A 26,958-nucleotide genomic window follows, 5' to 3' on the forward strand; every position below is an offset into this window, starting at 1 on the left:
TATAAGGAAATGAAGTGTGTGAGAGTGTGTGTGTTTCTTTAATAAACAGTGTCAGGGAGCAGGCTCAAGCCCAGTTCATAGAAAGATCCATTCTGACTCAACTCCCAGCATGCCATCTGCTCTGGAAGCTTCTGGGTGGTTGGAGAGCTGGAGCCGAGTGCTGCCAAGCGTGAAGTAAAACCTGCTCCGTGTCACATAACCTGTAAATCACACAGAGTGTGTTTCAACACCTTCAGAGAGCTGGATCCAGGGCTCAGGTCCTGACCCCCATGACTGGATCCCTCCATGGCACAGCTAGGAGCTGGATCTATGGTTTTAGGGCTGCAGAAGAAGAAGAATGGGTTGAATCACTGATGGTCCCTATGTTCTGAGGGAAATCCAGGTGTGGTGATCTCCACTACAGAGTCAAGTTTGTTTAATGCCGTGCTGCCTGGGGGCTCGATGTTTACGTACTTTTTAGAAAACTGTCAAAGCAGGGTTGTCTTGAAGGTCATTTAAATGATCAATAACACCTGTTTTTGACCCATACAAAACCTTTTACAACGTCTGTCATCTTCAGTTTTTGTTTCTGTCGAAAAAAATGCTCAAGCTATTCAATGACTCCTGACTTTGATTTAGTTTCCAGTGTGTTTTTTTTAAGACTGGACTTATATAAGTTTTGAAGTTTATCAGTCAGATAAGACAAAGCCTCAGCTGTGACCTCCAAAAACCAAACAAAAGGTGACATCACGGAGACTATAAAATGTAGTGTATATAAAAATAAAATGTTATGCAAAGTTAAAATCTAGAAAAGAAGTTTTTTAATTTATAAAATTGAACATGTATTGTCTTATTTTTTAAGTTTTTCAAAACATTTCAGTTTGGTTCCTTTCATCAAAAAAAGAAACACATTTTCAAGGATTTGAAAAGTTTAAAAAAAAATGAAAAACTTGAAAATTTTGCAAAAAATTTTTTTTTCAAGTATTTTTGATTTCTTGAAGTTGCCTAAACGATTTTTAAAAAGTCTGAGATTTTTTTTAAATTAAAAAATAAGAAATAATATTTTTGGGAATTTCTTGAAAGTTTTTTAAATTTTTCAAATTTGCAAACATTTCATGAAGTTTTAAAAAAAAAAGTCTAACAGTTTTTGAAATTTTTGCAATATTTCTGAAATTTAAAAAACTTTAAAGAAATTCCCCAAAGTTCAAACTATTTGGGCAGATTTCTTATTTTTTACATTTAAAAAAAAAATCTCACATTTTTTTTCAAAATAGTTTAGACAACTTTTAGAAATCACAGATACTTTAAAAAATGTCTTTTTTTTAATCAAGTTTTTCATTTTTTTGTAACTTTTCAAATTCTTGAAAATTTGTGTCTTTTTTTGATGAAAGGAACCAAACTGCAATGTTTTGAAAAACTAAAAAAAATAAGATGATACATGTTCAATTTTATAAATTAAAAAACTTCTTTTCTAGATTTTAACTATGCATTTATAACTATGTATTTATTTATTTATTTTTTAATTATAAAAGAGCTTGAAAATTTTGCAAAATTTTGAAGATTTAAATTTTTTTTGTAACTTTTCAAATTCTTAAAAATTCTTCACTAAACTTCAGAGATTGAACATCCACAAACGTATGAATTTTTGGGAAAGAATACTTAAATCTGACAACGTGTATTGATAATGTCGCTAAACTCATCATATTTTGTTGTTTTCTTATGTTTTGTCAAATATCAAGCATCAAATTAAGCTGACTTGTTGTGAGTTATATGAATCCATCCACACAGAATTAAAATCTGTATTTTCTTTCAGATTATTCTTTTTGTAGATGTAGTTATCTTCCCAGGGCTGTAAAACTTGAGGTTATCCACAGGTGCATGGAAAGTTGGTGGACTGTTGATGTTGTAGGAGGTGAAGTAGAGCGGTGGCAAGCTTTACTGACAGGTGGGATAAAGATTTAGTTCAACTAAATGTTAACAAATTTTTTTTGTAGTGTCAGCGTCTGTTACCATCAATACCCTCTAAAATAAAAATTCTTTTTTTTCAACAATGTTTTTTTAAAGCTACAAGGAGCCACTGTAAAGGGGTCAAAGAGCCGCAAGTTAAGGACCCTTGGTCCACAGTAACAGCCCATTTTTAATGTCCAATAACTAATGAAAATGAATGTCCTCAGAAAAAAGAGGACTTGAACCCAATGCAGCCCAATAATATCTTTATATTACCACAGCATATGGATGTGAGAAACATATCTGCCTGGTGTATTTATTTTCCAAAGTTTGATTACAGCCCATCTGGAATGACTGGAGAGGCAGAGTTTTTGACTTAACTGCAGCAAGCCACCAGGGGGAGCAGTTATTGTGGGGACCTCACAGTCGATCCATGATGCAGACGAAAACATTAATCCGTCAGAAAAGAGAACAGTCAGGACTCCACATGTGAGACAGTACTCCACATTTTATTTTTGGATATTACCATAGCTATATGTAACTTCTGACAACAGGTATCAACTACAGAATAATACACTGAAGATTTCTGTCAGTTTCACTCCTTTTTTTTCTTCTTCTGTTGTTTTTTTTGGTCCAGTAACATATCTGTGGCTGACTCCCTCTCCCTCCTGTGTGTCACTGAATGTCAAACATTGAAACACATGCACGTCATTCACCTGAATACAGCTGAGTAAGACGACAGTCAAAGAGACCCGACAGTATGAAGAGCACCGTGTCGTTTTTCCCACACGGCTTGATTTTTAGCTGAGACACCCATACAGTATTACTATTATCATTATTATTATTATAAGGCTATTACTGTACAGCTATGCACCAAGGGTTCACTCGGCTGTTCTAGAGAAAGAGCACCATATTTACATCACTATGTACAAGAGTTTAAAAGAACACTCAGACAACAACCCAAGAAGATTCAAAACATAGCTTTCCTTTTTTTCTCTTCAGTCCAATATGGCCGTTAAAAGGATTTCATTAAAAAAAGAAACAAAAAAGAGAAGTTTCTGTACAGATAGCTGCAACACACATATAGCTTATTGCCAATGCCCTTAAAAAGTTTCCACATTTCCTTCCTCGCCTCACTCAGATCTTCCTCTGGGCCAGTCAGGAGCTTTCTTTTTTTCATGTCGAAGCTCCAGAGGCCCCTCGTCCATGTTTTCAAACAGCAGGTCACTCAAATTAATGTACAAGTTTTAAAAATAAACTTTACTTTTCCACACACTGTATATACAAACTCACTACGTACAGAGTCTCCACGCCACACCCACACGCGCAGAGAGCTTTGGGTGACGCGTGGGTGCAGGCGTGTGGACGTGAAGCCAGCAGAGGTTAAATCAGAGCAAAACATTTGGATAATGATGATGATGATGATGGTGTGGCGACGTCTGGATCAGTAACACGCCGAGTGGTGAGTAAAAAAATAACACTTTAAATACATGGTCAGCAGTAACGTATTCAAACCTGTGGGTGGTTAGCATTGACATGCTACAGTACAAAGAGTGACACCTGTTTGCTGCCGCAGGAGTGCACACACACACACACACACACACACACACACACACACACGCACACACACACACACTCACACACACACAGTTTGATAAAACATCAGCTCCTGTCCCGTTTCTAGCGACTGCCTCAAAAAAGACACTTTAAATTTAAAGGGTTTGGACAGAGAACACACAGATGTTGCAGTTAGTACAAAAAAAGTGAATTCACACGAGAGTAGAAATGAGCTTCACAAATTATTCAACGAGGAACCGATTGTCTGAGTGCAAAACGGGGTTCAGACCGGAGTCACAACAAAACGCTTGTTATAAGTGGTCAAAGATTCTCAACCGGGTTAGAGTCCACCTGACAGGTGATGTTCAGAGGGAGTGCGGGTCAGAGGTGAGGGATGGGGGGAGGGGTCCAAAACTGTGGACGCTTCAGCCGCCATGCTCCACATGTGACAACCACCGAGCTCCATGCTCTGAGAGTGAAAGATCTGATGATTCAAGATTAAATGTCAGGGTTTAGAATCAACTTTACAGTAACACTGAGAAATGGTTCATACACTTGAGGTCAAGAGTAAAGCTGGACCAATTTGGATTTTAGAGACCTGCACCAGAGTTAGGTATCAAGGAATTAAAAGTCCCTGGTTCTGGTGTGGAGGTGTGATGAAGCAGAGCTCTTCTGCGGTCGATTTCTGTTCTCACTGAGCAGAAAGAACTTTTACAAATATTTAACTTTGTTGTACAAAAGCATCCATGAGTGTCTACATCAGAGGATTAGGGCCACATTAACGGAAAAGTTCAAGTAAATTTATGAGATTATTCTCATTAATTTTAAAGAATAAGGTCTTAAATTCACAAGAAAAAGTCATAAACTTACAAGAAATGATGGGTCCAAATCAGCCTGACGATAATTTGATAGTTCTTATTAAAAAAACTGCAGTTATAAATCCATAACTTCACCATAGCAACAAATCATCTTTGCTTCTTAAATATGCTCCATCATTTTTAACTTCCCCTCCATGTGAACTTTTGAACTCTGAATTTCTTTAAGTTAATCTTGAAACATCTGGATTTTTTACTCTCACAGATTTCATGTGCAACCGTCCGTTTCCCATTACCCGATGGTTCAGCATCTCATCAGAGTAATATCTGTGATTGTGACAGTAAAACATGAGCTGCTCTTGTTTCAGGAGGTTAAGGGACCAGAACAGAAGACGCAGAGAACACCTGAACCAGAGTGAGCGTGAGGCGGAGCTGAGGCAGCAGAGGGCGCCAGGTGTGACATGATGTCAGAGAAACACAAGAAGAAGAAACAGAGAGCTCAGACTGATGGTGTGACGTGAGGAGGTCGATGTCCAGCGTGGTGGGAGCTTCAGATGACCTGGCAGCAGCTGGCGGGGGCGGAGGTACAGAGCAGTCCGTCCCGGGAGCCCCCGCCCCGCTGGATGTTGACAGAGATGGTCTTCTCACACAGAGGTAGTTGAAGCACGCCGTTTTTCAAAGCGCTCAGGTTGCTGTGAGCGTCCCTGCCCCCTGGAGGATGGGAGGGGCCGTGCGTGGCTGTTCTGCGTTGATGGTGTGAGGCGGAGTGGGTTCGAGGCAGGCTGGTGGTGGGGAGGGTGATGGTGTCCAGGCTCCCGGTGGAGCCGATGCACATCCTCCAGGTTGATTTCTCCTGGATTTTAATGCTCCCTCCTGAGATGCTGTTTGGGTCAATGATAAACTTCCCCCCACCTCCTCCCCCTCGGCTCCCCCGCCCTCCACGGTGCTGCTGCAGCTGCGAGCTGAGGCACAGACTCATGAGTTTCAGGCTCTCCACCAGCTCAGCGCTGCGGCTGGCAGTGCGGGACGAGCGGGACATGGAGTTGAGGGCGGGGTTTGTGGTGCTACTGTTGTTGCAACAACTAGAGGGGCTGTCCTGACCTTTGTTCCCACCTCCGCCTCCCCCACTCCCTCCTCCACCACCTCCACCCCCTCCCCCATTCTCGCCCCCACCTGGAGGACTCCCCATGTCCGGTCCAGAGGCCCCCCCCCCCCTCTCCAGGAGGTTTACCCTGGCCTGAGCTGCTGCCTCCCCCGTTGCCCCCCGAGCTGCCTGGTGGCCCCTCGCTGCTGTCCCTTCTGTTCCAGCCGTAACCGAAGCCCGAGTCTTTATCCAGACGCCTTCGATGGCTCTCTGAGTCGTCGTCGCTTGTTTCTGAGCTGGAACATGACGACCCCCTCCCCTGGCTCTTGCGGCGGTGGTAGCGCTTCTGCGTGGACCCGGGGGACGAAGAGGTACCGGCCCCAGAGCTCAGGTTGCCGGCATTTCCGGCCATGTTCATCTTAAGACGGGAGAGTTTGGGAGGCAAACCCTCGTCCATGTCGAAGTCGTCGTCCGACTCCCCCTCCTCTTCGAAGATCTGGTTGAGCACGGGGGCGCTCTTCCTGGAGGTAAGGCGGTTGGTGATGGATGGAGGTTTGCGGCGCAGGATTACCTGGGTGGGGAGTGGGGACGGGTCCTGCTCGTCCTCCTCCTCCTCATCCTCCTCCACTCTGAAAAAAAAAAAAAACAGAAAAAGAAACACAAACGTTTATTCATTCAGAAAGAGAAGGACTGAACCATGGGAAACATGCTTGATGTGGTGTCTGGGCTGCTGCTCATGGTCGCTGACACTGATTTATGACCATCCTGTCACTTTTCCAAAGAAGGCTGAACTGTTTCACCTGTCTCATGTCAAACCAGAGGAAAGCATCACTTAATGAAGAGTCAAGAGAAACACTGCCAGGTCGTAGTTTAGTAAAAAGTCAAAAAGATTAAAAGGTTACATGAAATGTTTTATCTTACTTAATCTTATTTTCCCTTTAAGATGCAAAAACCTCTTTTACCAAGAGGGCGCCACCAATAGCTTCACACAGAGAACAAGTAAAACAAGTCAACAAGCTCATCAGATAAACCCTAATTCTGGTTTTGAAATCATCCAGACTAAAGCCCCGTCTCCACCAGGTGGTCCTGTTTGGATCAGTGTAGTTTGGTGTGGGTTGTGGATTGTTAAAACCTGACCCTGTTTGCGTTTATACAGCTAACCGTGCTCCCTCTTTGGGGCTCTTTGTTACAAAGTGCAATCAAGCTTTGTTCTGGAGAAGACTGTGTGCCATGAGGCAGTGATGCCTTCAGAGGTCAGTAAGGAACAGAAATAAAATCATTTAGTACGGCCTTGCGAAGAAGACAAACCTACTTTTCATAGAACACACCGTGATGCGTACAAATTCAGAGTCTGAGGCTGCAGGATCAAGATATCACCATAATCCAGTAGAAATAAAAAGTGAACTTGGATACGTTTTTTTTTCGTTAGAGCAATAAATGGAAAACAGATTTTTTCTGTAAAAGAAACTAAACTTCACCCTCAGGTTTTCTGTCAGGCTCTGGATGTGATGACTATGAAGTGACTTTAGTTCCCACTTTTTATGGACTGATATCAGAGCTGTGACTCTACAGAATCAAACTACAAACCCTCTTTAAAACACCTAAAACTGAACCTCAAAGTGTCTCACCTGAAAAGGCAGGTTCGCTGCTTTGTTGCTGCTGTGGTGGGGGGCTGTGAGGCCCTGATGGTCCCAGAACTGGACCCAGGAGCAGGACCTGAGGCAGCTGCACAGGCTCCCTGAAATGAAACAGAGAAACTTTGAATACACATGTTTCAGGAGTATATGAAGAATGGATCAGACAGACCAAACAGAGGACGTTACGATCCTTTAGAAGAGGGATGGAGTATCTGAGACCATCTGTGTTTCCATCACACTTTCTCAAGAAAAGTGATATTTCTAAAGTTGAATACAACTGTACCTTGCTGGTGTTTCCATTGTGACTAGAATTGTGCACAACTTGAGTAAAATCTGGTCCTGTGAGATTTAATTTGCACATGAACATGGTGAACAATTTAAAAACAACTTCCTGCTAGCTGTGTTGCCTGTGTGGAGTCAAAAGAACCATGAAAGATCAGCTCCAGTCCTCAGAGTAAAACATTAATCATCCAGTACATTAAGGACTTCAGTATCAGGGGACCACAGACAGATCTCTTTTAGTCTTTCCCCCTGAGGAGCGGGGGACTCCAGGTGAGACATGGTGAGGCTACCTGTGGAGGCGGTCCTGGAGAGTCGGTCACCGTCTCCTCTCTCCTGCCCAGCTCCAGCATGCCTTTGGAGCGATGTCCGTTGAGCAGGTTCTCTGCGCTGCGGGCCGGGGACTGGGGGCCTCCGGCGTGGGAGATGGAGGAGGCTGCCAGGCTGTCCTCGATGTCCTGGTGCATGTCCACTCTGGTCGGCCACGACTGCCTGTGGAGGTAAGACAGAGGGTTTGACACTATGACCTCATTTTAAAGCTGTCAGCCTCCAGCTCCAGACTCAGTCAGTGTCTCCTCTGCTGGTAACTCGCAGCTCGTAAAATCAAGCCCCAGATTTATTCATGGTGAATTATGCAGACAGATATAGCAGGGAGGAGGGGGAGGGCCTCACACACAACTTCAAAGACCCTGCTGTACAAGTTACTCCACTGAAATATGGGATTGTCTTACTATGTGCCTGTGACCTATTAAGCATGAATAAATCAAAACTCTTTCATCCAAACACTCATTTACTCACAGTTTAATATATGGACTCATTTCTGCTCTCAGGATATTTGGACTTTAGCGGACTGGTGCAGCACAGGGAGCTGTCATTGTCTCATAACGCTGCATGTATCCAGTGTCTCATACCTTCCAGAGGAGAATCCTGTGAATTATGACTTGAAGAAGCACTAAAGGTTATCTTCCTGTTTGTGACGTAGTGATCAAACCACCATCAGATCGGTCTGAACAACAAGTGCTGCTCAGGGTGAGCAGACGAGCTGAAACGAGCCATGAGACCGAGCAACTCCAGAATCAGTAACAAGTTCATCACATGACAGGACTTCCTGTTAGCTTAAAACATGCTCTGATGCCTCACTGACCCAAGCCAACATCTGCATCAGAGCATGCTGAATCCAGATACATGATCCAACATCAAAGAACAAATCCACATGAGGACGGAAAACCCTGAAAGGAGTTTGTCCTAAAATAAGGGAACATTACAGTTTAATTTTCTGAGTGAAACGATCAAAATCAAACTTTGCTTGCTTTGAGGTGACCAGCTAAGGAGTTGATTAAAAAAATCTAAAATCTAGTTTGTTTCTCTTTAACAGTCGTCTGGACGTGGATCACAGGAGAGGAAGATTGATCCCATCAGAGCTCTGTACCAACAAGTGACTGCTCTGACACTGAGGGCGCAGAGAGGAGCAGCATCAAGAGAATGTGGGAGCAGACATAAGATATTTTACTTGTTCATCATTTTAACGGACAGGGTCATAAAAGTTCATGCTTCAATCAAAAAATAGATGATAAGACCTTTTAGATAGTCGCTTTTGTCATCACAAAAAGTGACTTAAACACAACTTGTAGCAATATTTATCCACTGTATTTATATTGCAAATTGGGCAGAAAGAGAAAATACTGAATAAAAATAACAGACAAATAATAGAAAATATTAATGATGATGCCGACCCTGCTGTCTAGAGCTTTGTAAAGTAGGAACAACTGCTCTCACAGCAGGAGGAAAGCACATTTTTATTCAAACTGGAAACTAAGTTCTGTTTTCAAAATAAGATTCAAGTCAGGTTTTTTGTGACCTTCTTTTTTTGTATTCTGTTTTTTTTCTCCTGGTGTGCATGGATTTAAAGTAGATGGGCATTTCCGTGTAATCAAAGTCATCAAGCTAAAGAGCAGTAGAAGAGCTCAGCATCAGGTTTTGTGTCTTTGCCTCAGATGGCCGACTTCTCTCATCTGCCGTGCTAATGCATGTTCACCCCTCAGCTTGTCAAAATAGTCCAGTGTGCAGACTCAGGCGTTCACGCGGCGTGTTACAGGCGATTCGCGCAAATAAATTCACGAGTTCGCGTTTGGTGTGGCTGCGGCATCAGAGTGGTAGTGGTCGTGATGAAGCGGAGACGAACTGCAGACACATCTGGTGTATTTTAGTCATTTAGGACTCTAAAGCTACCATCATACTGGTGCAGGCAGCACAGAGACTATCAGCTTCCTCACAGTGTTTGTTTGCCTCTTTGTATTTTTCTAATGTATTTTCACTTCCTGAAATATCAGCATAATTAAAATATCAAGCCCTTCTGTTCTTTAAGGGTTAGGAGAATAAAAATAAACCTTGGCAGTAAATGTTTTGCTGTGATGCTTGGTTTTGGCTAATTGAGAGGGCTTCTTGGAGCAGAAACATCCTCTGTTGAGCAGCGAGAGGAATGCAGAGGGAGCTGAGCCAGCTGTCCTCCTCTCTTCCTTATTTGTTCCTCTCCTCTGTCACTCCTCCTTTTACGTCTGCACTGTCCAGCGCTCCTCTTCCTTATAAGACGAGAACGCTGGCAAAGAATCACAGAGGAAATACTTCACCAGCTAAAGGGAAAAATGAGGATTTCTGTTCTGTGACTGGAGTCAGAGTTTTGTCACTTTGCTCTTTTTAAAACAAAGAGTAAATCCAGAGTCCAGTACATTAAATCTCCCATTCTAATAATATACAACGAGAGCTTCTCTTGCAGACAGCACTGAGGCATCATAATGACGTAGTCTCAGCCTTTATCTGCTGTAGTGAGACAGACTTTGGGCAAAGTGCTGAACACAGAGAATGTGATGATCAGTGAAGAGAGATGGACAGGAACCCCTGGAAGCAGAGAGTTGGTGTGCATCAGAGAAACGTTGCTAAAAGGTGGTAAAATGAGCTCAGCTTGAAATGAAACCTGGACACATTTCCTGTGAGGGTGAAGAAACTCACTGGGCTGTGTGTGCCTCCTGACATTGATGAGACTTTTTTCCTTGTTTCTGCTGGTTATACTAAACTAAGACATATGAGAAACTTACGCTCTTGAGTCAAACGAGTAAAGCAGGGTGAAAAACTCAGTGTAAACTCAAAGATGAGACGTTTGGAGGTGCAGCACAGTCTTGGCTCACCGTTTCCTAACTGTGCAGTGGAGAAAGACATGCAGCAGTGCGAGCCAGTGGAGCGAGGGAGGTCAATTACCCTCTTCTTAGCTCACATTATGACTCAGACAGTTATTATGATGATGAGCGGTGATATTTCTTACTCACGCTCTGCTTAGGAAAATTATTCTGCACAGGCCACAGCACACAGCTATTATTTCCTCCTGCTGTGTCACTGCATCTCATTACTGCTCTGAGGGTGTTTTTGCAGGGCTGTGTCTTTTCTTTACCTGAAGTGGGCCTTGATGTTGCTGGGGCTGGAGGAGCGGGTCTGGACTTCCTTCTCCTGCTTCTCCCTCAGGATCCTCTCAGCCAGCAGGTAGTAGGTAGCTGTGATGTGGTTATACTTGTTGGTCTCCAGGGCTCTGAATGACACAGTCACACAATAAACATTTAAAAAGAGAGCACATGGAGGCATGGAAATAAAAAAAACACAACTGGGGTTAAAAAAAGAGTTTTTCCCAGAGACTGTATAATACATGGACATCATCTCCACATTGGACACAACCTAGTTTCTGTCGAGGGGTGTGTCTCAAAGCGATAAACTGCAGTCTCCTCTCTCCTCCATGGTACCTACTTTCTAAGCAGCTAGGCCTGTCACGATAATCAATAAATCAATGAACCAAACGATAAATAAAAATGTCCTCTGTAAGTTTGCCAGCCTTGATAAACTGACACGTGCATGCATGTTTGTTTTCCTCCTCTCTTTCCACCAAAGAGGCTGAATGAGAAGATGGCTCGCTGCGTCTATCTTTCCTAACATTGCGGTGCATAGGTTCTGTAGCGGATTTAGCGGGTTTATAGCAGAGTGAGCATCTGTCAAAAATACGATCTTTGGGGTGAAGACGGGGCTGCTCGCGCGTACACATGGAGAGAGCTAAAGCGAGCGTCCTGAGGGGTAAGGAGGAAACACACGCTAATATGAGTGATGGCACCAAAGATACGGTTCTTAAGCAGCCTGCCACAGTCCCAGTGTGGGAATATTTTGTTTTTTATCAGAATGAACAAAGTGTGAGCTCATGAACACCAACGAGCTGATATGTCACATTTGTTTGAAAATAGTGGCAACGAAGAAGAAGAAGGGGAGGTGCAGCGGAGCCTTGTTCTTTTGACAGTCCGCTCTTACTGAGGCTTTTGGTCTGCAAAGTAAATAGAAATAAAAGCACCAAATGGTGGGCGCTCAAAGACAGCTGCATTGCCAAAGAAATGCAGCCCTTCAATACGGTTGAAAGCCAGAAATGTTCAAAATGTTTGACAGACAGTACGGATTGACTGGGAAAAAGTACATGTTACAAACAATTCAGGAACTGTATAAACTCCCTTTTATTTAGGCTATAGATTTTATTATCGTTGTTTTTTTTGGAGTTTTGTTTTTTCTTTAGAGACAGGGTCTATGTTTTATTGTTTTTGATTAGTATTAATTATTTTCATTGACATGTATTTTTTTTTTCAAAAAGAGAGTCCATTTCATTTTCATTGTATTTTTTTTCTCGTTCTTGTTTGTTAAATTTATTATATTTTTAGTTTAATTTATTTTATTTTAAAGGTCCTGACCTTTTAATTACAGTTAAATACTCTTAAGAAATTTAAGTTTCTTGCTTTTGATATGGTGTACTCACTTTATTATCCCATTTATCATAATTACATCAATGAAAAAATGGAAAAAAAATAATATTGACAATAATATCTGTTATTGGCAATAATATTTTGGAAAGTTATCGTCTAGCCGTTTTTAAAAATTTGCGTTTTAGGTCGGCTAAAGTGCCGGTTTGTGTAAACGCGAAGACAAAATGCAACAATTCCTTAGAGTTTGATCCTTAAACCACTGTTGTGTAAACGGCCTCTTAGAATTGACTCTTACCAGGATTGACCTTGGCTGGCACTCCAGAAGTAAATTACAAAGACAAGACATCCATTAAAAACTGTCACTGTGCCTACAGACACCTGTCATTAATATGCACACAGACATACAAAGGCAGATGTGCTGCGGTTTCATCACTCCTCAAGAGAGGGGTGTAAAGGGAGCAAATTGTTCAGTATCCTGTGTGTGTGTGTGTGTGTGTGTGTGTGTGTGTGTGTGTGTGTGTGTGTGTGTGTGTGTGTGTGTTTCGATCTAATAAAGAAAGGTAAAGGTGAATGTGAAACAAGTTTAGGAGGAACAAGTGTGAACTGGATAACATGACTCTGAATCTAACAGCTGAATCTTTATTTGCTCTTTCTCAGCGCGTAGCAGCACTCTGGCTTCTGCTGGTAGCTGCAGGGAAGAGATGAGACGTTCCTGTGAGTTCACGTTTGTTAGCAGCTTCACAAGGAAAGTGTTTTTTTCTTTTGAAATTCTCCTGACACAGAAGCATGGGGAAGAAAAAAAGAAACAGGTTCATTCACATTTTATGGAGGCGCAGACTGAAACAAGTGTGCCTTCATGTGTCTGTGAGCGCTGTGGGCTGAGTTCTCATTGATGAATGTATGTGGGGGAGCGTTTTCACAGCTGAAGAACCAGATTACCTCTGCTCAGTGATTCTTTAACAGTACTTTCTGCTAGTACCCCTTTAGGGGAACCATTTAATCTGTGATTGTGTTAGCTAGATTTGGAGAGGTATGCAAATAATTACACATTCATGAGAGTGTACACTGCTTTTAAACTGTCTGAGCTTCAGAAAAAAAGCTTTTGCAAAAAAGACCTTCTGCCACAAAGATTTGATCTTTAATTATGTATGCAAATGATTTAAGAGGTTAGGAGAAAGGATTAGGGCCACGTTAAAACTACAAAAAAGTGAGCTCCAAGAGGCTCACCTTCATGCCGGTGGCCCCTTTCCTGCATGTCACTACCCACTCTCACCCTGTTTCCTACACTACCCATTGATATCCACTGTTAATCTCGCCAATTGGAGAGATTAATCCCATAAATGTATGATGTTATTTTTTAAATTTATGACTTTTGTCTCATACATTTACAACTTTCTTTCTCATAAATGTATGACTTTATTCAAGTAATTTTATAAAAGTAATCTTAGACGTTTACTTTTTTTTTTCCCTTTAACATGGCTCGTATCCTCATTTGTAGGAGGTTGGGCAATTTGCCTCAAAGCATAAACCTTTTCTCACTTTTTCAAATCGGAAAATTCAGAAAATTGACCTTGCCTTTTTGTTTTGTAAAACATTTGAATTAAAGCGGACATATCATGCTTGTTTCTCCTTTTCACTATGCCAGACTAGGATGCCTGTAAAGCATTTCTGTCCTCAGTACAAGTCATTTAGTTCCTTCATTGCCCCACAATAGCGTTCTCAATATCCTCAGTTTAGGCCATTCTGAAGATCTCGTTGAAACGCGCCGTTTGGAGAATGACCTCCAGTAACCTCGCAACGTCACAGCCCTTTGTGCTCTGATTGGTCAGTTCTATCAGAGGGGCGGAGGGGGTAGAGCCAGGGGGCGGTTTTTGCAGCATGGCAGTATTTATAAAATCGCCATATTGAATGGAGCAGACTGAGCGAGTTTGCTGTTTGCCAAAACTTCACTGTAAGGCATTGATAGCGCTAATAAAATGGCAGAGTGTAGGATACGTCCTTTTGTATTGAACCCCGAGTCAGACCCGGACGGTTCTGCAGCTCAGGAGGAAGAAAATCCACCTGGACACAGATCATCTCAGGACGCTTCAGTGTGGTGAGCCAAACCGGTACTGTAACATGTAGAGTTTATATGTGGAAATATAGGCAGACTTCACCAATAAACTATTTCTATAACAGGGCTCTATCTTGCTCCTTCACTTTTCCCTGTCTGTTTTATCCATCATGCTGAAAGTGTAGTCTAAAGATCGCCTCTACCGTCAGTTCCTCACTATGTTATTACCGCAGCATTATTGTGGTCCAGGTTCACAGTGCATGTCAGAACAAGCATGCAAATATCACAGTCTCACAAGTATCACGACATCTGCTAAAACTACAGTGTTTTAACTGCTAATTCACCGTGTAAAGCTGAGCTGCTCAGCAGAGCAGAGTCCCTGCACCCAGCACTCAGCCAGTTGGCTCGTGGTGGGTGTATCCCTCGGTGGCGGTTGTGTGACTAACTGACATCACAGAGGAGGAGCTGCTTTATCAGATCACTCCAATAAAAAGAAAGGATCCTTGTGTCGTTACTAAGGTCGAAATCTTGCTGCCAAATGGCAATTACCTATTTTCAGAGGCATCAAATTTCATTAATTTCAATATCTCAATTTTTGAAAATTCAGGGGGTGAAAGGTCTTGTTTTCAAATTAATTATATTATACGTAAGTATTGAATCAGGGATCAGCATGAAATGTCCCCTTTAAAGATGCAAATGTAATCCTATCAAGCTCTGAATACAAAAGCCATAAGTACACTTGAGGATACTCAAATGTAAACCTCAAACCAGAACACAGTGAAAATTAAAAAAAAAAAAAAAAAAATCACTGAGACCAAACTCTCTGCAGTCATTAATGAATGATCATTTAAGGGTATATTCTGTTTTCGACCAAAACAGTGTTTCTGGGATACTGCTCTTTCCTTTGCCTTCTGTGTGATTAACAGTCTGTTAAACGTCATAGATTAAATGCCTGTTTATGTGTACCAGCACTATTTGCTGAGTAGTAAGAATAAAAAAGTAAGTGAGTGAGTTGCAGCTATCAAGGAGTTGACTTTATGTTGCCATGGTATCAGACAGTATCAATATTGATTAAGGATGATAATTCTGGGGTTTTTAGAGTTTGAGTTCCAACCAACGATTTTTGCCTTTAGGTGGTCTAAACCACAGGACCATAACCATCAGAAACCCAACACTAACTTCATGTGCCTGAGCTCTGTCCTCCAGTTTCCACACATAGAGAAAGATACAAGCAGCCAAACTTACTCAACAATGGCTTCTCGGTCAGCAATATCTCCCAGCACCATGCGCTGAATGATGCTGTTGTGTTCCTCCTCTGATAGATTCTTGTGGGAGACCAGGGGAGTGTTGTACTTGGTGGCAGGGGACGGGTCGACTCCTTGCAGCCAGGCGTGGGTCTCGATCTCTTCCAGGGATGCCCGCCGCTTGGGATCCCTCTGGAGCATTCGATCTATGAGGCTGGAGAAAAAAAGAGGAACACAAACTTTACAAACCAACTTCTGTGGTGTGATTTTTGAAAAAAGTTTCATGATATTTCATGACATTTTCAGACTTTGACTGACTTACTTGTATTTATACATGTAGCAGGTTGATGCCACCAAGTTAAGTTGCAACAAGTGTATCGAGCTAGTGTCAAATATCCTCCCCACTTCATTTTCTCTGTGTTCAGTTTTACTAAACAGGACTTTGAAGCCTGTTTTTTTTTTTTTTTTTTTTTTTTTTTTTTGAACGACTCACTCCCACAGAAGCTTGCACATGCCACTGACATTTCCTTTATGGACTGACACCATGAGGGATACAGGCCACACTGGTGCCCCAGCAGTTTTGTAATTTCCTGAACCACACACTGTATGGTTCTGATTTTACTCCTCGAGCTCCATCTCAAATTTGGAAAAGGTCAGATGAATGACAGGAGGTCTAATAAGTGCAGCTGGGTTTCAGTGACAAGGGGCTGGGTCTGACTGCTTCCCAGGTACTGGAAGGTTTCCACCTGCTCCACCACCTGACCCCTTCAGCCCCTGAGAACAGAGCTGTCAGGACCATGATGCCAGGACAATTGATGAGTGACTGGTGTGACCCTACACTTCCAAGCACTGCCTCCCCACACATGCTGCAGTGTCGCCTTAGCTTATTTTTAACGTTTGCGTCTGATCAGTGATCTTATATCTGAGGAACATGCAACATGGGTAAAAACTAATTCCATCAAAAGAAAGAGGCTTCATAAAAATACATGTGTCTAAAGGTTAACATTAGGGCTGGGAGATATGGCATTTTATTCATAGCTTGATATTTTTCAGGCCACATCACAACACAGGATATATTCCTTGATATTTTGCCTTAGCCTTGAGATGATGCTTCCATATCAGTGAATCAGAATGGGAATACTAGGTATGTTTTTCTGTGACATAACTGAGGTTCCCCTCAGAGCATATAAGTGTTGCATCCATGTTGGTTCTTTTTTCCCCAGAGGCAAATCCTTCAAATAAAACAGTCAGTTATAAGTTTAACCCACGTGCCAGTTGCAATTAAACATCTGGGGTCAAGGGGTCAGCTGGCCGCTGTCAACCATTTTTGATTTTACCTAAATATTTCACCTTAAAATACTGTATAATTTGCTTTCCTTGGGGTTTTTCAGCACACTTAACCTGTGTGGTTTTACAATTGAAAGAAAAATACAAAATCCAAGTAGGAAAAAGTTCTGTTTCTATTTTTTTTTAACCATTAAAATGTAATAAGTATGGATGGGCGAGTACTGGTATCGGTATCGAGCCAATACTGGCCTTTTTTCAAGGTATCTTACTCATGAAGGCTGCCGATACAAAAAGTCATCCTCGCCAGTAGTTGGCGCTACACTGCTGCGGTTTGACACCACAGCAAATGTGCATCAGGTTGTGTTCAGACAATGTGAATGAACCAGGGAGAGTTAAGTGTTGAAATGTTTTATTTTGCACTTCAGTTTATTCTTTTGTCAGATTTATTTTGCACTTTTTAGATCATTACAAGCAAATCGTAAACACACAGAGAGAGTTGTTTGTGTTTTCTTTTGGACTTAGTGGCAGAGTGACTGGTGAAATTTTATGCATCAAAACTTCTAGTAGTATCGGTACCCTATATCAGTAAGTACTCAAGAGAGCATACTCGTACAGGTTTTGCTCTAAAAAAAAAAAAGTGGTTTATAATGTACAAATTTAGCAAATGGTACAGCTAAACACAAATAGCATTAAAAACAGGAATTTCCCAGGTGGTTTTGCAGAGCTATTGACAAAACCATCAGGTGTCACAGTAACATTTTATAGGACTATTGTCATGAGTTACCCCATTGCTTTGACACACAAAACAAAGAAACTACACTACGCACTAAACACTAAACTTTTTTTTTTCTTGCCAGCACTTTCAGTTTGCTACCATCACTCTCCACAAAATCATTGGTTTGTACTGTTTCATCCTGCACCAAATGTGGCAACACACAGGCAACAGGTTTTCCACATTCTTTACAGAAAAGTTGTCATGTTATCGTTAACTTTTTAAAGTTGTAATGATGTAATGGATGCACCGTACGGCGCAGTGATACGCACCAGAAAGTAGTGCCAATCGATAATGGAGTCTGACTTTTTTCCGGTTTGCAGTTTTGTGATGCAAATTTGTCACTCTTTTGAACACAATTTGTTTTGAGAGGAAAAACGCTTTATTTCCGTGAACCCCAGCTATGTTGCCGGACTACTTTCGTCTGGACCAAAAGCGCATCAGATCTCGGGTCACAGGACACTGACAGGGGTAAGTCAGCGCTGATGTACATAACTATAGATGAGGATGCCATACAGGTTCATTTCAAAAACCCGAACTATCCCTTAAAACAGCAGCACTCTTCAAAAAAAGTTTACAGCTGTATGTGGGAGGTTGGAGGTCTTCAAAATATGAACAGTTTACATGGAATATTGAATCCAAACACTGCTTAACATATCCACCTCTAGTTCTAGTTACTCAGAGCTCAGTTGGCATCTGCTTCTCAACAACAAGTCAGTCAAGAAGCAGACACATTTTTTTAAATTAAAGTGGTATAAATCTCACCAATTCCTACACTAACATCATGTGTTTTACACTAAATTGTGGATGACTTCACTGTTTTCTGAAAATGTCTTGATCTTCCTCCATGTACCAAGCAATCTAATATCAAAAACACAGGAGGGCAAAGAAAGGATCAGATGCGGGCACCCTAAAGCTGAACAGGGACTTGATTTTGGAGTAAAGTCTTACCTATTTTGGTGGTATGTTGATCTCTGACAAAGAAAACTAGAGCGTTGAAGAAAATTTTGTATAATGTACAATAACAGACTGTGCCATACATCTGCTCTGACGGGGTAGAGGACGTAAATGAAAGCTGGTCAGCCTGCAGCTTTTATTCAAATGACACTGCTGAAAGCTGAGACTGCAATTTCACAGGATTAGGGAAATGTGAAATCTAGTAAAAGGCTAAATAAATACCAGCATCACACATCAAGGAGCAAGACATCCCTGCCATCTGGATACAAAGAGAGAGATGTGGATTATTGTGTGGTGTGACACAGGCAGACTGCTTGGTAGACTGAAAGGGGACAGAAACACACGAGGAACAAAGAATAGGAGACTTAAATACATTAAAGGTTACGTAATAAAGGATTTCAGCAGATGGTGTTGTCTATGATTATAACAAAGGATCAACGTTACTGATGAGCACGCTAAATAAAAGCCTCACTTCACTGTCATAGAAGAGCTAAATATCATCACACCCATCCACCCACTCACTCACACACACATAAAAAAAAACAGAAGTGAGAACCAAGCCTGTACGTTTCATGTTGGCTCAACTCTTCCCATTTTTTCCAACCCTTTCCAATCCCCAAGTGTGTTTGAGCTAAGTGTGAGCAGACTCCAGGATGACTGCTCCAGACTAACAGCCTGGGCAGAACAGTGCTCTGCTGACTGACAGTCATGCTGGGGATTAGTCAGAGCTAGCCTGGCTCCCTGAGGACCACAACCAGCAGCAGCAGCAGCAGCAGGAGGAGGAGGAGGGGGAGCAGTGGAGAGGAGAGAGGAACACCGCAGAATGACGGCACACTGAGAGCTGAGCAGGTTTGTTGGTTAATAACCATGCAGACATTGTTATAGATCACAGTCAGCTTGTGACAGTATTTATAGATGGTTGAAGAGAATTGGGCAGCTGCCATTGGATCACTGATGGTTGCTTCTATTGTTATTGCCTAACAGACGGTACCTGTGCCACAAACTTGAAAAGCTCTTTAAAATAGAGATGCACCAAAATGAAAATTCTTGAAAACCAAAAATGAGGAAACCAAGGCTGAAAACTGAGGCCCTTCCCCACCCAAAATCAAGACCGCTCGCAGCAGTCTTTCAAAGCACGGTCACACTGACCATCTGAAGCGTGCTCAGACACACTCCAAAGTCCAGTTCATTCAGCCAGTGTGTCCTCTTGACAATCATTTTTAACAATAGCAGGGTGTTAGAGGGCTTTGTGTAGGGATGGGTGCCTTTCACATTTGAAACGATACTGTACTGATGCTCAGTACCTGGCAATCGGTATCAGCAGTGGTGCCAATTTTCGGTACTTTTTTGTGTTTATGCAGTAAAAATATCAATGTGTTTAATAACAAAACATATATGTTTTTCAATTTCATATATGTTCATTCTTCAATATACAACCTTGCAGTGCTGTGTTCATGTCCAGCATGGAAAGTTACCTACTCTTTCAGTCCCTCACAGTCACAAGGATGTAGTCAGGTACCTGCACATGGTACTTTTTGATTTTTCGAGAATAGGTCAGGTACTTTTGACATATTCGGGTCGGTACCCATAAAAGTTCCTAATTCGGTACCCATTCCTAGCTGTGTGGGACCAAAACGACCTAACATAAGCATAAAAGTCAGTCAAGTTGTTGCAGTGTTCTCTGTGTCTCACTGTGCAGGCCATTGTGCTTAAGTGTAGCACGGTTTGGGTGGCCAGTGTGACCGCGCAGGAGACTGTGTGTAAATGAACAGGGGGAACCGAGGCACCCACCCCCTGGGAGGTTGAGTTAGGCTGTATTCAGACCAGAAAAGTCCTTTGGTCCACTTGTTTGGTCCGGACCAAAAGTGGACTTTATTTTTTTTGTTTGGTGCGGTTCGTATTCAGATTGTACTTTTTGCAAGTGGACTATATTCTGTAAACACATCCACGTGTGTGACGATCAGTGCTCTCATTGGACAGCACTGACAAAGGGCGGCACACAGAGTACAGACCAGGAAATGGAGGTAAACGTGTGTGTTTGTGCTCTTATTAGAGCTGCAAAATCATTTTCATTTTCAAGAGCAGCTCCTTCAAAGCAGCTTAACAACACCGTTTACAATTTTGGAACAGCGAAGACGAATGCGCGCAGCAAGGAGACGCTATGCTCTGTGTGTCCTGACCCACAACATGCTAGCAACAGCGTGGCTAAACAGAAGACGGAGGATCAGGTATGAACCACAGATGGTTAGGTTATGGTGGCCTTATAGGCCCAAAAGGCACATGTATCCTGTAGTTAGTTCGGATGGACCTTGGTTTGTATTCAGACCTACACTGGAGAACCACGGTCTCGGTCCAGTTGTTTGGTCCGCACCAGGGTTCGTTTGTGTCTATTCCTACTTGCATGGAAAGTCCGCACCAGCATGGGAAACGAACCCTGGTCCTTTTAAAGTGGACGAAACAGTCCAGGTCTGAATACGCTCGAAGAAACAGCAGGCTGTTGCTGTGTGAATTCAAGTGCAGAAAAAAAATATGAACACATAAATATCTTATGTGACAATGACAAACACTTGTCAGCACTGAAATTGAATGTTGGTAGGAGTGGTGCAAACAAAGAGCGACATGATGGGCGCCTCTGTAAAGTGTCAGGCGTTGGTCAGCCGACTGCTGGAACAGCGTGAACACAAAGACGTGCCCTCTTCAGCTCCCAGGGTACGTGGTACTCTAACAAACACTTGCTTCTCTACAAATCAAATTCCCTTGTCCTTTCCCTCTCTCCCTTGTTCTCTGGGAATCAATACAGCACACACTCATACAAATGTGTACTAGCTTGTCCTTACACACAACACAGTGTGTTCTTGTGAGAGAGGGATCCACCAACGCACAAACCAGGCACAGAACCCGCTCGGATGTTGTCTAAAACGAACCACAGAAAGCAGCTGGCTATGAGCTGGCTGAGCCTCGTCTGTGAAACAACAGCATCGGTAAAGTGTGATGATGATGATGATGCAAACGATGAACAGAGGGTCAAGTGTTTTTGTGAACGCACTCTGAGAGATAGCTGTAATGACAGCAAATGTAGGAACATGATGTTCTGAGCGCTCCATGCACTCCTCACCTTTCACAGGTCAAACTGACACAATGGAAGAGTTTCACTGAACGTCTGTTTCTGTTTTGATAAGACTGCAGCTGGCACTGAAGGTGAGCACAGGTGGGTGTAAGACAAACATTTACATCTTATCTGATCCCCCAAAACTAAAATGAAGATTGACAAAAACGCAGCACCAGGAGAAGAGGGTGATGGGTTTGTGAGAGCAAGCTGCTGAATAATGAATGAAGTGAGTCGTCTGAATGTTTTTTGATGAGTCAACAGGGAACAGAGAGCAGAGAGAAGGATACACACGCACACACACACACACAGACACAAATACAAACACAAGACGAGAAAGACAAGAATGTGTTGACCTAGTCTGCGGAGATGTTTGTGGACTTTTCTGGGGGAAGAGAGCGTAAAAGGCAAACACAAGAGGAGACACAAAGTAAATCTAGCCGTAATCACACCACTGTCTGAAACTACTTTGTCAACTACTACTACAACTGTCTGAGCCTACTTTAAACCAGAGCAGCCGCTGGTTAGTGACTTAGACTCTTATGGAGGACTCCAGGAGCCTGCCTCTCTGAGCTCTTTACAAAAAAGAGGATACAACAAACATAAACAAAGGCTAAACATTAGCACATGAGAAAACTCAAGTATGGCTGCAACAATGAGTCAACATAACCGACTCATCGACTATAAAAAATATATGGATGTAATTTTTAATAGTTGATGCATTGCATTGTTGTTTTTGTTGTTGTTGTCATATAGTGAAATCAAATGCCAGAGGGGAATGTTCATCTGTAACTTCAGTTCACAGCATGAGGCTCCACGTTAACAGATATTTTTATGGGAAAAGATCACTAAGTTCAAACATGAGAAATATTGATAAGGAAAAATCTCCACACCCTGACAGCGATGCACGCTGACCGAGGCTCTGCATCTCCGGCTTAGACAGCCTGACAGCTCCTGGTGTTTAGCGTCTGATAAAATGATTTAGAGAGTCTCCTTCACTCTCTGTTTTAAACAGTTTTTCAGGATCTGAGTCAAAATCTAGTGTCAAAACTCCCCTAACTTTTGAAAAGAGAGGACATTTATCTGATGGAGCTCTCACTCTCGAGCTCACACTGCACCGGTAACACTCAACGAGGGGGGGGGGGGGGGGGGGGGGGGCGGAGTGTGCATGAGCAAAGTGGAAGTAACGCATGTAGAAACGAAACTTAAAGTGATACTCCAGGATGGAAGAAGATGGAAGAAGCCCAGGGCGCACGCACCGAACACCCCCTCCCTGCTCGTCAGCCGGTTTCCTCTACACCAGGGGTCTTAAACTCATGCCATGGAGGGCCAAGAGGCTGCAGGTTTTCTTTCCAACCAGAAACTCTACCAGGTGATTTCATTAATTACCACACCTTCAAGCAGAGAGCAGTGACTAATCAGTGAAATCACCTGGTTGGAGGTTCTGGTTGGAAAGAAAACCCGCAGCCTCTTGGCCCTCCATGGCACGAGTTTGAGACCCCTGCTCTACACTCAGACGGGGCCATATTTTACTTGACCAAAAACACAAATAAACAGACTCCCACCGAAAAACTCTGATATCAGTCAGCATTCACGCTTTATTTAGAGAATTTTCAGCACGTTACTTTCACACAAAAACACCGCTAAATAAGGCTCTAGTTCTCATCATGTCTCTTCGTCCTAGCAGACTACCTGCGTTTGTTTGTTTATACCTGGCACGCCGCGCGGACTAACAGTATGTACCCACTGAAGGCGTCGCAAATTTTTTTGCGCGTTGATATTACATACAAAGTCAATTTAAAACCACGAATTGACGATGCGTCGGGGCGAGCATAGAGCGGCGTCAAGCGTTCAAGCGTTGAGCAGCATGTGTTTCCAGCGAAAAAACGCTCGCTGCTCACTGCTCACCGCTTGAGTTGAAATAATTGAACTTTTTGAGCGAAAAGTCTTGACGCGCCAGGACAGCCTATCAGCGTGGAGATCGTCACATAGTTGTGACACCACACACAGCAAACATAGGTATAGCTATTTCTAAATAATTGATTGATCTATGTTTTCATTTATGATTTTTCATATATAGGCTACCGGTCGGAGTGTTGGTAATTTGAAAAACTGCTAAACTGAGACTCACGGGAGACAGACACGTAAGCGGAGAGCGCCTCATAGCCAGCTGTGGCTCTGCAGCGGAGGTAGCGCCGTTTTACGACAAGATGAGAACTAGAGCCTTATTTAGCGGTGTTTTTGTATGAAAGTAACACGCTGAAAATTCTCCAAATAAAGCGTGAATGCAGACCGATATCAGATTTTTTCGGTGGGAGTCTGTTTATTTGTGTTTTTGGTCAAGTAAAATATGGCCCCGTCTGAGTGCAGAGGAAACCTGCAGAGGAGCAGGGAGGGGGTGTTTGGTGCGTGCACTCTGGGCTTCTGCTGCACAAAAACACTGCTGTAGGGGTAATTTCTGCCCTAAACCTTGCGATAGGACCCAACTTGTTCCATCCCAGAGTATCACTTTAAGGCCTTGTTATGGAGAGCTGTGAGAGAATCAGGATGGATCATACAGAGAGCAAAGCAAGCCCAGATGAGCAAATAAACATTAGAAAATAAGCCCAAAGTTATTAACAAGCGGTCTTACCAACCAACACTGCAAACAAAAACTTAATTTCCTTGTTACCTCCTTCATTCATTTTGAGATTAATTTGGGGTGTTTTGTTTTGTTCTTATATTTTTATGTCATCATGAATGAAGCAAAGACAAACAAACAAACATGAGGCTGACCAATCAGAGGTGAGAACCTAACTGAGTAAATGCAGTGAAAATGCAACACACAGGTACAATTTTAAAGGTCTGCACATTTTAAAGGACAAATTAGGTTGAAACACAAAATAATCGTGATTAATCGACTTATCGAAAAAATAACCAATAGATAAGTTGACATTAAAAATAATCTTTAGTTGCAGTCCTAAACTCAAGGAAAAGCTAATGATGCTGCTCAAGTGCCAACTTAACTAGAGACTGTTTAATCTTCACTTACTTTTCAAATAAAGTTAGCATTTTTAATCTGACACAGATAATACAGATAGCATGGATTAGGGCTTTACTTTTTCAGATTATACTTCAGTGACATTGCATCTCATTAATACTATACAGCTGTAAATTCAATACGATTAGCAAGACAGTTGGTTTACAGGTTAATAAAGAGAAATTTGCACACAGTTTCATCTGGTTAAAACCATCAGTAACTCAACCTAGGGCTAGGTGTTTAATTGAAAAATAACTTAAACCGACATCTACAGCTTCTAAGCAACTATAATTGCTGTGTTGGTTATTTCAGTTTACCCCCTTGTAATTCTCCGTCTACCAATACATCATCCTCTTAATAAAATACACCACTGGTTGTGTAGTTACATGACAGGCAGCCAGGTGTCACAAAGCATGTAGGCTGCCAGAAAACCAGCAGAAGAAGAAGGCACCACCCAGTCCGCTACACACAGTGCGTTTACAGATTATGAAATTGGACCATGAGCTTAGTCAGACTGACATCAGACTATCACAAAGCATGTAAACAGCTTAGTCAGACAGAGAACAGACCGAGCATAGCTCAATCGATGGATTGCTATTGGACTGTGGTTGGATCTGGCAGGTCTCAGAAGCATCATAGAGAAAAACTCAGACAGCAGCTTGTACTCAAAGGAATTCTGCGTTAATGTTTGGACAAACTTTGGCTTTGATAAGGATGATGTTGACCGCAAAAGTAGTGAAGTATCTTTTTCAAAAGGTAAAATTGTTTTCTACAATAACGCTGCAGAATTAAAACCACAAATTTTGTTGCAATGCAAGAAATACAAGTTTTTATTGTCTCCTTTTTAAGAAAATTTGTTGTTTTTTTCCACAAAACATTTAATTTTTAGCTGATGTGTTTTCAATTCCAGTGTTCAATTCATCTGTGCATGTTCATTTCAGTCACTTGTTTCAAAATTATTAAAATATTTACAGTATAGACTGAGCTGAGATGTATTGACCGAAATCAAGGTAAAAGATTCAATTTATCATCATGAAAATCAGAGGTGAATGTTGTGTTATGTGTAAGTTTAATTTTATTTTCAAGGTTGAACATTTAAAATCTATTTTTCTGTTCTTTATCCATCTCCACTCCCTGTATTTCAAAGGAAGAGCACCAGCTCTGCTCCCCTGACATGAGAAAAAGTCATGCTGAAGGCTCAGCCCCTAAACCAACATGGGTTCCTTATGTTTGCCCACTCCATCTGAGTCTTCACAGCTATTTCTCTGATTGAAACTGCTCAGAGAACTTGGCGTAGCTCTTAAAATCTGTTAGGGAAGAAGAGGCTCTGCAAATGCTGGTTTTAAATTCTAAACTAAGAAACGGGTGGATGGTGCACTGGATACGGCCATGGTAAAAATACAAGCTCAGGACACAGCATGTGACAAATGGCTCCTCTGCACTGAAGTCCAAGCCCATCAGATTGCTCACAGCTGCTTCAGCTTAACACTTCAATCTAGTCAGATCTCTCCTTCGACTCAGAGGAGATAAGGGTTTATTTCCTGTGTCTAAAAATACATCCTGCGCAGTCAGAGCAGAAACAAAGATCAGGCCTTCACGTCATGTTGAGCACCATGGTTCTGGTTCTGTTACTGTTTTGTTGTTAAGGGAACCCATTCACTGTTTGTTTCATACTGTCATCAACAATCTGTCTGCCAACATTACACATGTTTAGAGATAAGCTACAAATACAAACTTTTTCAACAGATCATACAACGTTCATATTGATTCCAAATGTTATGACCACACATTGAGTTCAGCTGAGTGCTTCATACCTTATTTGTTTGGATTCTTCTGTTCAATCTGGTCTGCGCAATACCTTCAGAGCTAAGCTAGCATTTCTACACATTACCTGCTCTGACATTGAATAAAAGCAGAATCAAAAGAGCTAATGCTAAACAGTGTGATAAAATTGAAAAAAAAAAAAAAAATAGGGAGGGTCGGAAAAAGAAAATACCACTGTGCATCATTAATGAGTTTAGTGTATCTTAGTGTGCACAAAATTAAGCATGTCATTAACTAACACACAAGCAGTTATGCAACTGCTGGTTTCTGTTCTGTACTGCTGAACTTGTTATTTGTGTAAAAAATGTATTTCTGTGCTGGACTCTACTGCACAGTTACTGTGCTGCTCAAACTGCTTCAAGGGTTTTTGGTCTGTGCCAGCTACTGGAGCAAACTGGTCTGCAGGGCCTGGAATAAATCAGTGAGGCTACTGCTGTGTGCCTTTCTCTGAACACTGTAGATAAATCAGAAGGCATTTAGCAATAGCTGAAAGAAAATTCAAGGATTTAGATTTAGTTGGGTTTTGTTTTGGTGGGTATTTTTTCCATACTTTAAATACACTTGCACTACATATATTTACACATTCCAGCACAAGCCATTCAAAATAAGTATTGTACGCG

General features: G+C 42.0%; 1 protein-coding gene across 1 annotated transcript in view; it reads right to left on the reverse strand.

Moving 5' to 3' along the window:
• Positions 1-2,406: 2,406 nt before the first annotated feature.
• snrka (SNF related kinase a) overlaps positions 2,407-26,958 on the reverse strand; it is a 60,278-nt gene continuing 35,726 nt past the window's right edge. Inside the window, 6 exon segments of the mRNA XM_074683521.1 lie at positions 2,407-5,499; positions 5,501-6,011; positions 7,011-7,120; positions 7,592-7,790; positions 10,741-10,875; positions 15,375-15,587. Of these exon segments, the coding sequence (XP_074539622.1) occupies positions 4,849-5,499; positions 5,501-6,011; positions 7,011-7,120; positions 7,592-7,790; positions 10,741-10,875; positions 15,375-15,587 (1,819 nt within the window). The 3' untranslated portion in view covers positions 2,407-4,848.

Source organism: Halichoeres trimaculatus, unplaced genomic scaffold, assembly GCF_033239565.1.
Source record: "Halichoeres trimaculatus isolate MK-OKI-2021-1 unplaced genomic scaffold, fHalTri1.1 fHalTri1_scaffold_12, whole genome shotgun sequence".
NCBI classification, from domain to species: Eukaryota; Metazoa; Chordata; class Actinopteri; order Labriformes; family Labridae; genus Halichoeres; species Halichoeres trimaculatus.